Source organism: Oryctolagus cuniculus, chromosome 5, assembly GCF_051225735.1.
Source record: "Oryctolagus cuniculus isolate XC-2025 breed Fujian yellow rabbit chromosome 5, ASM5122573v1, whole genome shotgun sequence".
NCBI classification, from domain to species: domain Eukaryota; kingdom Metazoa; phylum Chordata; class Mammalia; order Lagomorpha; family Leporidae; genus Oryctolagus; species Oryctolagus cuniculus.
Genome location: NC_142871.1, coordinates 40,354,949 through 40,366,916, shown reverse-complemented (window position 1 = coordinate 40,366,916; position 11,968 = coordinate 40,354,949). Strand labels below are relative to the sequence as shown.

Here is an 11,968-nt window from a genome sequence, read left to right as displayed (position 1 = left end):
CTGGGCGTGAAGGGTTAAGGGCACTCTGGACTGCACCGCACACTTACATTAGCAGTCACCCAGCCTCTGTAAGTCTCAAAAAAAAAAAAAAAAAAAAAAAAAAAAAAAAAAAAACCTATCAAAGACCTTTTGCAAACCTTATGAGAACCACTTGAGCCAGACCCCAAAAAACTAAGTTGAACCAGGGCAGAAGACAAAAATGTGCCCAGGAGCACTGACACCCTTGCAAAGGTCTTTATCAGGACCAATGGGAAAGTCCTCCTTGCCCCCCTTCTGCGGGCCGGGGAGGCTGCTGCATGCCCCCCTCCCTCGCTGCCCTGCCCATGTCCTCGCGTCCCACTGGCCAGGAACCTCTCTAGCACCTGGCCCCGTAGGTATTGCCTCCAATCACCTGGACACACAGCGGCTGCTATTCGGTTTTCTGGGACTTTCTTAGCCAAGGAAGTTTCTAGATTTCCCCCAAATAATGCTTTCCATGTGTAGGCATTTTAAGGCTACTTTATTTAATTTACAAGAAGTTCACATAACAGCTGAAGCGCGCGGGGTTCATCTCAGAAGGCAGGCAGGCTCCGGGAAGGGTCTTTCCCACCAAGGACCCTTTAAGGGCCTGTGCTGGGCGTTCGTGGGGCCGCGTGCCCGGGAAGGGGAGAGGAGGGAGGAGTGTGCTCTGCCCCCACCCTCAGGCGGCGGCCCGGCCAAAGCCAGGGAGGGGGCTGTCTCCTCCTCTTCCCCAGCGGCTGCAGCTCGCTCGGCTCACAAGCCAGGGCCAGGTCAGCGCGGCTGCGACGACGACTCCGGCTCCTGCTTGAGAAGCGGATCTGCTCCCGGCCACGGCGATGCCAGGAGCGGCCGGGGTCTTTCTCCTGCTGCTGCTCCGGAGCCTCGGGGGCGGCCAGGCGCAGCGGCCCCAGCAGCCGCAGCAGCAGCGGCAGCCACAGGCGCATCAGCAAAGAGGTACAGTCGAGGCACGGGCGTTTGAGTCCATCCTTTGCGAGGGTCCGCGGCTGCTCCCTGGTCGCTCTTCGGCAGAGTTGCGGGCTGGGGATGCCTTTCTGGCTTTGCCTCTAGGGAGTGAGTGCGCTGTGGGGCAACGGAGGGTAAACTCGAGGCCAAGTTCGCGTTCAAATCCCTGAGCTTGCGGGGTAGGGTGAATCGCCTACCTCCAGCCCAAGGAATGTGAAGCACTTCTCATTGTTCCTCGCTTTTGAGAAGTCTTGCTGTCAGGACACATCTTGTAAGCTGACTGGGAAACTCCTTCCAAGAGGCAAACTTTTTCCAACTGAGAAAGTTCCTCCAAATCGGACTTGATCCCTGCAGAGAGAGGTTTTCCAAGCTGTGGGTTGTCTTGGGACTCCTCAAACGGCAGCTGATACATCTTTTCCTAATTCTAAGGGGCTTTGTTTCTAACTGAACACGAATGCTAAAGTGGCGAAGTATGTGGATTCTTTCAAGGGACAGCACTTCCAGCCTCACGTTTTCCATAGCAAATCCTCTCTCGGTATCCGATTTTCTCGTACTGGAATTTCTCCTCCGGCTTAAATAGAGAGGAGGCATCTACGTCGTGAATTTTAAGAACTCAGTGACAAGATACATACTTCAGGGAACTTGAGAAAAAAGTTGTATTTAATGTGCTTTAAGGCTTTTTCATCAGAGCATCATAATGTTTGCATGCATATACTTTCTGAAACTCTTGGGAATCTTGGAAGAGTTATTATACTGTCACACATTTCAAAAGAAGCTCATGGGTAGCAATTTAAGAATTGATTTTTTAAAGTATACATTTCAACAAACATTTCTGTATGTTGGGACACGGGTATCAAAGTAAAACTATTTAAGGACTATTTACGATTTGGTTTTAAATAATCAAAATACCCTATATCTGGTGTGTGTGTGTGTGTGTGTTTTTTTTTTTTTTTTTTAGAAGGTTATGAAGTTTCAGTGAGGCTGAATCTGCTAAAATTTTGAAATATACGAATCCCTTTCTTGGTTAAGTGGAAGAAAGCTGTTCCTAATGGTTCTGTTAGTTACTGTTCTTATAGCCTGGCACTTTTTTACAGTACTATTTTCTAAAGGAGTAAGAAGATAGCCTAAGCTCCTAACTAATAATAACTCTCTGGTTAAAATTCTTAGGATAAAAATGACCTTGTGTTCTCCATAGAACTTTTTTCTTCCATTTTTGCTTTTTCCTTCTCTGAGAGGTAAAATGGGACCAGTGTGGCCAAAGTAGTAGAATTTGTAAGACAGTGATTTAGAGAATCTGTTCAGCAGTTCATTTAAAAAAAAAAAAAAAAAAAAAAAAACCTTTGAACAATTAACCTCCGGTTGATTGTATGGAACTGTCTAACAATACAGAATACTTGAGAACTGTTAGGCAGCTGAGAGAGAATACGCACCAGGGCTCCAACTTGGAACAGAGCAGAAGAAGTTCAAAGCACACAGACTGGGGATTCAGTGAAGATTTTCCCTATTACATACATGTATTCTCTGCTCCTTTTATCCCTGCTTTTGCCCTCCCTGTACTCTTTTTTAACCGAGGTAAGATAGTTCACGCTTCTAAGGTCTCTAAGTGACGTGACGTGGATACAGAAAGAAGGGTTTAAATTCGCCATTCTGTTGAGGGATCACTTGCGTGCCACCTACAATGAGCAATTTTATGTAAAATGACTATAGCATGGAGTCTACTGCAGACTGTCCTATTTTGGCTTTCTCCAAACTCTCATTGTCTTTGTTATAGACCGTTTTTAATGTATTTGGAAGGTAGCTCAAAGATAAATGGTGGAAGCTCTTAGCATTATATGCATGTATAAAATAGTTTGATACCTTAAATTTGTATTGTGATTTATAATTTGGACATTTTTTTTTTTACTCCTTTGACTGTTAGTATTCTCATCTTACAAATATAAAACCTGTGACTTGGAGTAGCTATGATGTAAGCTTACATAACTGATAAGTGACTTAATTTTCAACAACTAAATACATTTCCAGTAGTGTTTCTGCTGAAGTTCCCTCTTGATTGATTTTTATGAGGCCATTTTACTTTTTCAGTGGCCATTTTACTTTTTCAGTGTTGTTCTTTGAACATGATTGGATACAAGTTTGATTGAAAAAGTATTTTCTTGGTTATCATTGACATTTCTGTTTTCCGTTATATGTATTAGCTGGAAATTCCTAGCTAAGTACTGATTGTGTAGGAGTTATGGTTTTTTTCTTATAGTATGATGCCAGTTTATTAAGGATGTTGATATAAAGCAGCTATTTCTAGAAATTATATTTAAATTAGGAATCAGACTCATTTTTAATTTTTTTTTCATGTGGTTTTCATAGCATACTAAATTTCTGTATGAATAGCATTGTTTTAGCAGATGTGATAGTCCAAGGAAATTCTTTAACTGTGTCTAAGAAAGACAACATAGGAGAATAATGTAGTCAACGTGATTCTGCAGTTCAGCAAGGCAGTGGATGAAATCTTTTCTGATATTCTTGTGAGTAATGTATGGAAATGTAAAGGTAATTTGCAACAGATTGAAAAAAGTTTCCAAAGAAGAGCAGTCTGCAGTAGTAGGAGAGGTTGTCTCAGGTTCACCTGTCTTAGTAATGACTTGATGGAAAACATAAGATTCAAGTTTATCAGAACTGCAGGTGGTCCAAAATTGAATCAGGCAGTGAAGTTGGTTAGTAACAGATGTAGGAATTTTAAATGTCTCAATAGCCATGACTGTGAAAGGAACCTACATGGAGTTGGTTTTATTATTTAATATCCAGATGTTAAATAATTCCATATGCCCTCTTCTAGAAATTTGTTTCCTTTATATGAACAGGGATGAATGCAAATTTCAAAAGGCCAGTCTGAAATATAGCAAGTTCTGGTTGAACATTTGAATATAGTATGGCGCAGTGACAGAAAAGTTAGCTCATCTTTATGCATGACTCACAGAAACAGGAGTGTGTGTTAACGCACACTTGAACTGAATTGACAAATGGTTGTAAATTCAGAGGAGAGGGGATAGAACAGTTAGAGGGTCTGAAAAGATTTTCATAGGGAGAATGTTCCAAGTAAAGCCTTTAATGTTTTGAAGAAAAGATTGGAGGAGAGAAAGTCATGAGATAACTTTACATCCTTAGAAGGGTTGTTATGTGTAAGAGAGACTGAGAGATTCTGAGGGCTGCACTGTGATCCACGGAATATGATGAAGAAGGTTTGATTTCCACTGGTGGAGAAACCAGCACCCTGTTTCCAGTTTCCCATCTCCATTCCTCTCCATTTTGAGCTGTTAAGACAGAACGGTGTGTGTGGGCTCTTAGATTCTGGAAATACCCTTGCAGTGATCAGATGTACAATTGATCTAAAATGCTCTAGGATGCAGTTCCTTTACAGAGGGGAAGACTCGGCAAGACTGTAGACCTTCAGTTCCGAGATTCTAGTACAGCAGGTCCTCTGTTATTACTGCAGTTACTCTCCAAGATCCCCAGTGAGTGTCTGAAACTATGGTGCTATGGATCCCTAGATACACTTGTTTCTTCCCAGGCGTATAAAGGTATTTCCAAAGTCTCCTAGGAAATCAAAATAAAAGCAAGTTTATTTAGTGGAAAAGTTTTTTGAAATCCATGCAGATGAAGGGTCTTCAAAAAGTTTACAAGTAATATGTTTTATGAAAAAATGCATAGATACCAATGATAAAAATGATAAATTAGGTATAGTAAGAGACTAATAAAAATAATAAAGTAGAAAAATTATACTTATGTGAAACTTGTGACTTATTTCTAGAATATTCAAGATTTTTGGATGATAGTTGTAGGTAACAAACCATGAAAAGCAAAACTGCAGAAACAGGTGGACTGCTGTGTTAAAGTTATTTTTGTGGTGGATGTTTGGCCTCGTGGTTAAACATTCAGTTGGGATGTCAGAATCCCACATTGGATCATCTGGTTTCCTGTCCAGGCTCCTCTTCTGATTCCAGCTTCCTGTTCATATGCACCCTGGCAGGCAGCAAGTGATAACACAAATAGTTGGGTCCCTGCCACATGCCATATGGGAGACCCTGAATGAGTTTTTAGCCCCTGGCTAGGCTTGGCTTATTCTATGCTATTGCAAGCATTTGGTGAGTGACCCAGAGGATGGGTGCTCTTTCTTCATCTCTCTCGGACTTTGCCTCTCAAAGAAAAAAAATCTATTGGAGTGCACACTTGTATTTGCCTTTCTGAATTCTTAAATGTCAAATGTTACATGTACAATATAAAAGTCTTTTTAGTTGACTTCAGGGATTTAAAATGAAAACATGTTTGAGACAATCCTCACATTTTGGGCAAAGATACTTTAGTTACAATTTCCATTTTACCATCAGTTGCACAGTTCTGAAGTATCCTGTAATATAAAATGTGAGAACAGTTTATAAATTACCTGAGAAATTTTCAGGGGATTGTCATCAACCTGGATGTAATTAACTTTTTTGATATTTGATTTTGCTATATAATTTTTGGCTTGTTGACTACCCACTGACCAAAATAGTTTAATAAACATGATTGATAACAGATTAAATGTATGTCTGAGAATGAGAACATATTCAACATTGACATATTACAAATATGGTAGAATTAATACAATTTCGGTAACTTGTGTATTATGTTTTATTATCTTACATATCAGTATGTACAGATTGGTTGTCTCAATGATGTTTTTCTGTCCTAACATTACATGCAAAGTAATGAACTGAATCTACATTGAGTTACTGGGAATTATGAAAAATTGCACATACTTGGCTAATTCTTATGCAATTCACTTCTGTTACTATAGCTCCTGAAATACAAGATAACTGATTATAAAGACTAATGTTTTCATCTTGTACAGATATAATTACTTTAATACTAAAATAAATGTCTAAATTCTTTTGGGGTATAACTCAGAAAAAAAGGAGCTTATGTTTTAAGAGTATGAATTAGTTAAAAATTTCTGAATTAGTAACATTTTGAATTCCTACAATATTCTATACTGCATTAGCAATAATTAAGAAAAGTTTAATTAATATTAATATTTAATATTTTCTGAGACCTCATTTATCTAAAGCAGAGCATTGCCATTATTTTTCAGTTTATACATTCAATAAATACTGATTGTTCATTGACAATGACTAATGTACTAGACATTTAGACTTGGACCTCTGAGATTAAAGAATTGTTTCTCTTTTTTATAAAGATGTATTGATTTATTTGGAAGTCAGAGTTACATGGAGAGGGGAGAGAGGGGAGAGAGGGGAGAGAGAGAAGAGGTCTTCCATCTGCTGGTTCACTCCCCAATTGGCCGCAACGGCTAGAGCTGTGCCGATCCGAAGCCAGGAGCCAGGAGCTTCTTCAGGTCTCCCACGTGGGTGCAGGGACCCAAGGACTTGGGCCATCCTCTACTGCCTTCTCAGGTCATAGCAGAGAGCTGGACAGGAAGCGGAGCAGCCGGGTCTTGAACTGGCGCCCATATGGGATGCCAGCACTTCAGGCCAGGGCGTTAACCCACTGTGCTACAGTGCCAGCCATAGAATTGTTTCTCTTGATGCAATTAGATTTATCAGTAGACTATTTTAAAATGTACTTAACCTTTATATGAAGTCTCACATCTCTTTTCATAATCTATTTTAGAATTATAGGACCACAATTCTAGCCACAGCGGAAGGGGAGGAATTCAGACATAGTGACTTTCAGTATGTGGAAACTAATCTCAGTCAACCTATATGTAGCAAGTTCAGTGGTGGGTCTGGCTGCCTCAACTCTAGAATCCAAAGATTGTATCTCAAATGCCTGCTTGAGTCAAGTCAGCATAGCTATCCAGTAGGGGTCTACTTAGTGGCACATGGCTGTGAGCCTATCAAAGCAAGATTTTCAAAAGGTGACTCCATGTGATTTGTACAGTTTTCAGTATGTCCTCATGTAGAAGCTGAAGTCTAAGTAAAAAAGGTAAGAAAGGATTTTCAATGCTTCCATAAAATTTTTGGCTTCCAAGGGCCGGCACCGCGGCTCACTAGGCTAATCTTCTGCCTGCGGCGCCGGCATTCCGGGTTCTAGTCCAGGTTGGGGCCCCAGTTCTGTCCTGGTTGCTCCTCTTCCAGGCCAGCTCTCTGCTGTGGCCCAGGAAGGCAGTGGAGGATGGCCCAAGTGCTTGGGCCCTGCACCCCATGGGAGACCAGGAGAAGCACCTGGCTCCTGGCTTTGGATCGGTGCAGCACCAGGTTGCAGCCATTTGGGGAGTGAACCAATGGAAGGAAGACCTTTCTCTCTCTCTTTCTCACTGTCTAACTCTGCCTGTCCAAAAAATTTTTTTTGGCTTCCAGAAGATTAGGATTTAGAATTTAGATAAAGTCACAATTTTGAACAGGGCAGCTCAGCAGGAACTTAGGTAGAAGCCCAGTTGCAGTAAGTGAGGAAGCAAGGGAGAATTTGAGACCTGCTTTGTGGTACAGCAGGTGAAGTCACTCCCTGTGATGCTGGCAATCCTGTTTGTACCTTTTGAAAGCAGGGGAAGATGGCCTGAGTGCTTGGGACTCTGTAACCTACATGGGAGATCCTGCTGGATTCTGGGCTCCTGGCTTTGGCCAGGATGGCCATTTTGTGGAATGAACCAGCAGCGTTTAAAAAAAAAAAAAAAAGATAAATCTTAAACCCAAACCAGAAAAAACAAGGTAGAATTAGAGAAAGACAAGTAGATTGGCACAAGGTTATGATTAATGAGTGAATGAATTCAGTGATTCTCCCATTCCCCAAAGTATTCCTTCTCTTGTGGAAGTTATACAAGAATATATAAAAAAGACTTCATGGAAAAGGAAGTTTTGAAATGCGTGGATACAAAAGGTATTCACAAAGTTCATGGAAAATCCATATTATGAAAAAACTGCATAGATTTCAAAAAGTTTTTCACCAAAATAAATGCATCCTTCCATTTTTGCACAATTTTTTTGAAGTACTCTTGAATGTGGTTGGACTGAAGATGGGGTGGCAATAATATATTGAATATGTATTAAAGAATTATTAGAATACCCTAATTTTATAGAATGTAACGTGATAAATGTCTTGGACAAGCAAAAAATACATCAGGATAAATGGGGTCAGCAATTTTGGGAGTGTAGGGAGATTGAGTACTATCTTGGATGGATTCATAAAGGTTGCCCTCTTGCAGAAGATCCCACTTGCACAAGCACTTGAAGGTGATATGGTAGTGGTCTCTACAGCTATCGGGTAGAGGGGTACTTTCAGCATAAAACAGAGGTGTAAGGGACTGACAGCAATGGGGTGCTGCATCGTACTCAAAGACCTTCAAAAAGTTTGTGGAAAATAGATTTAAAAATTTATTTTGATGCAAATTGTTCTGAAATCCATAGTCTTTTTTTAAAACACGGATTTATTTTGAAAGGCAGAGTTAGAGAGGGAAGGAGAGACAGAGACCGAGATCTTCCATCCATTGTTTCACTCCCCATTAGGCCACAACAGCCATGGCCAGGCCAGGCCGAAGCTAGAAGTGTCATCCGGGACTCCATTGTGGGCGGCTGAGGCCCAAACACTTCGGTCATCCTCTGATGCTTTTCCCAGGTCCTTAGCAGGGCACTGGATCAGAAGTGGAACAGCCAGACATAAACAGTCACCCACATGGGATGCTAGTGTTGCAGAAGGTAGCTGTTACCTGCTATACCACCATGCTGGTCTTTGGAAGCCATGAATAGTCTTTTTATAATACACATTTATTTATAATGTTCCTATGTGTGTGTATATATATATATGTGTGTGTGTGTGCATATATGATACATTATAACTTTTTGAAGCCCCAGTCATAGGTACAGATTACAATTTGCTTTACACCAAAAAGTTTTAATTCAATTTTTCATGGACTCTCTGAAGTGTCCTTTGAGCACAGTTGACCATTGTAAAGAATTCACCTTCTATCCTGAGTGAGATGAGGAAGCATGTATGAGCTTTGACCAGAGTTTAATGAATGACTGAAAATGCATTTACATCTCTCAAACAGGCACTAATCCATGGGATGAGATCAATAACCCAAGCATAGGATTATTTTAGATTCATCCCTTGCCCCAAACATCCCTTTCATAGATCATATTTGATTCCATGTTCTGGAGCATTTCACCTCAGCAGTCTTCTCATTGTCTGTCTCAAACTTGCTTGTGGCATCCAGTACCAGGACCCAAGTTCATGAGTGCTTCAGTCACCTTGAATGCAAGGAACTGCATTGCTCTTTTTATTTTCCCCGGCGTACTTAGAAGTATGTCATAGATTCCTTAGAGATTTTTTTTTTAAACTCATGTGCACTTTAAAGCAAAAGTATGCTACTCACAATTTCATGTGGGCCTATGTGTACTTTGGGGTTTTTATCCATTTTAACATCAAAGCTAACGTTTAGATAATATTGTTAAAAATGACAGGGTGATGTATTGATCTGATGGCTTCTTTTATGAAATGAACTTTGAAATGTTACCTATTTTTACAATTGGAAGCTTATTCTGTGCTCTGTTTCGATTTTTGTAAGCACTTTAAGGATCGCCAGAAGTCTTGGAGTAACCTTTGGACTAAAGCAGTAAAGTTTTGGCCTGATTTAATTCCATCATTTAGAAGAGAAGTTTCATGAGGAAAATTGTGTTGCTGCTCTCCCCCATCTCTCTTCCTTCCTGCTTCCCTTCTGTTTCCTCTTTTTTCCTTAAGTGTCCAGCTGGAGAATAAAATTGGTAATGAAGAGATGATTCTAACAAATGCAACTTTTCAGAAGATGAATAAAGCACAATTTCACTTCATTCTTTTTATTAAAAGCCACCGACACTGTATCAGGATAGGTTGGGGACATAGTTTAAGTTTACATGGTAGATTAAAGCTAATGGCATTTGCTTGGGAACGATGTATAAAATGGGTTAAAGCTTTTTTTTTTTTTTTTTTTGACAGGCAGAGTGGACAGTGAAAGAGAGAGACAGAGAGGAAAGGTCTTCCTTTGCCATTGGTTCACCCTCCAATGGCCGCCACGGCTGGCGCACCGCGCTGATCCAATGGCAGGAGCCAGGTACTTCTCCTGGTCTCCCATGGGGTGCAGGGCCCAAGCACTTGGGCCATCCTCCACTGCACTCCCTGGCCACAGCAGAGAGCTGGCCTGGAAGAGGGGAAACCGGGACAGAATCCGGCACCCCGACCGGGACTAGAACCCGGTGTGCCGGCGCCGCAAGGCGGAGGATTAGCCTAGTGAGCCTCAGCGCCGGCCTTAAAGCTTTTTTTCTTAAATCATCTTGTAGATACAGTTTAATATGGAAGCTTTATGCTATTTGACTTTTATTTGGACTTGTGACATTTAGAAAAAGATCGTGGATAATAGACTATGAGTGGGTTATTACTCCTAATATCAGCCTTCTGTGATAAGCCTAATCTAGTTCCAATAGCAGGTTAATCTATGCAAATACTTGATGATGAAGACCTGAGGAACAGTTCAATCCTGGCACTTAGGAAAGGCACCTTGTGCAATGCTAAAGATGCCCCTTTGTGTATGATCCTTTTACTTGACTGTTGAGCTCTGTGTTTAATGGACATTGAGTTCTGCATGGCATAGATTGGTATAATACCATTTGATGCATTGGGAGCACCAACATATTTCTGTACAGTGCACACCTCTACAGTATATTATTTTATAGAAAAAATTAGATGCCTAGTAGCTTGTCAATGACAAAAATCTCCACACTAGTTTTAAAATTAGAAATAAAATTATGTTCTGATTTTATGGTTCCTAAGCTGCCATCTCCTTTAGAGTTTTAGATCTTTTATGATACCTTAAAGTAGTTTTCCTTTCTGAACGATGGTAATCTATTTTGAAACCAGAGATTTATTATGTGTTAAGGAGGAACAAGAAAGAAAATGTGCAGTCTTCAAAGATCTTTTTCATTTAAACATATACACAGGTACACATTACTTAAATGTGGATAAATTCAAAACATTCATCAAATTTTAGTCCTTAAATTCTTATGACTTGATTATTGGACACTGAACTATAAGGAAGTGTCCATTTTTATTGACTTCACAAAGTCACGTGTTAGAAGGTGACTAGAAACATCATGGCATTTATTAGGTAATGTCAGTGAATGAAAAGAGCAAGACTCAGACTGCTGAGAAGCAGAGCAGTGCTAATCTGAAAATTCCTTCTGAAAGGTGGTAAAACACTGATATCTTCATGAAAAGATTTGAGGAGTTCCATTTGAAGTTAAACTCGGTTAAAACAGAAATTCATAAATCTAGATGTTGAAAGGGAATTTTAAAAAGTTTATAAGAAATGAAAATTACAAGATAAGCTTATTTTGGTACATATTTTTAAATCTATGCATTCTTTTTCAAAATAAAAGCATCCATGAACTTTATAAAGATTCTTTGTGTGTGGAACACCAATGTGAATGTATCATTTATACCTTATCACGCAGAATACCTAATTAGTATTTTTAGTAAACTATTGTCTATTTGAGTTCTTTATTCTTAAGTCCCTAGAGTTTCCATTATATAAAGGTATTTAGAATAGAGGAGTCTGAAAACTGAGTTTTTAGAAATTCTAGTTGCCTTGATATTGTGGGCCAAAGAATAAATTATAAGTGAAAATATTATAATTCTTGTAGTCTATTAACTCTAGTGTTAAAACTCTAAGGTTTCATTCCTGTTAAGTTGCTTGTAACATAGAAGAGGAAATAGAGTGAGTTTGCCACTTCAAATATATTTTTTCAAGAGCATCTATACCTGCCACAGTTTTATGGCTTATTGCCTACTCTGCATTTTTCCATTACTGAATAAGGCTGAAAGTATATAGGAGAGTATGAAGCAGTGCAATTGCTGTTTCAGGGAGCTCCCTTATCATATTGAATTGTTGTGAGACATATATGGAACAATGAATATAGACACAGAGGATCTAGTAAGGTTTCAATAAATGTGAATTTTCAAGATGCTTCAAAAAATGAATTAGGTCTCA

The 11,968-nt window shown here is 39.8% G+C and overlaps 1 protein-coding gene across 1 annotated transcript in view; it reads left to right on the top strand.

The window, feature by feature from the left end:
• Positions 1 to 247: 247 nt before the first annotated feature.
• LAMA2 (laminin subunit alpha 2) overlaps positions 248 to 11,968 on the top strand; it is a 705,005-nt gene continuing 693,284 nt past the window's right edge. Inside the window, exons 1-2 of the mRNA XM_089333528.1 lie at positions 248 to 374; positions 605 to 954. Of these exons, the coding sequence (XP_089189654.1) occupies positions 248 to 374; positions 605 to 954 (477 nt within the window). The remainder of the gene's footprint in view (positions 375 to 604; positions 955 to 11,968) is intronic.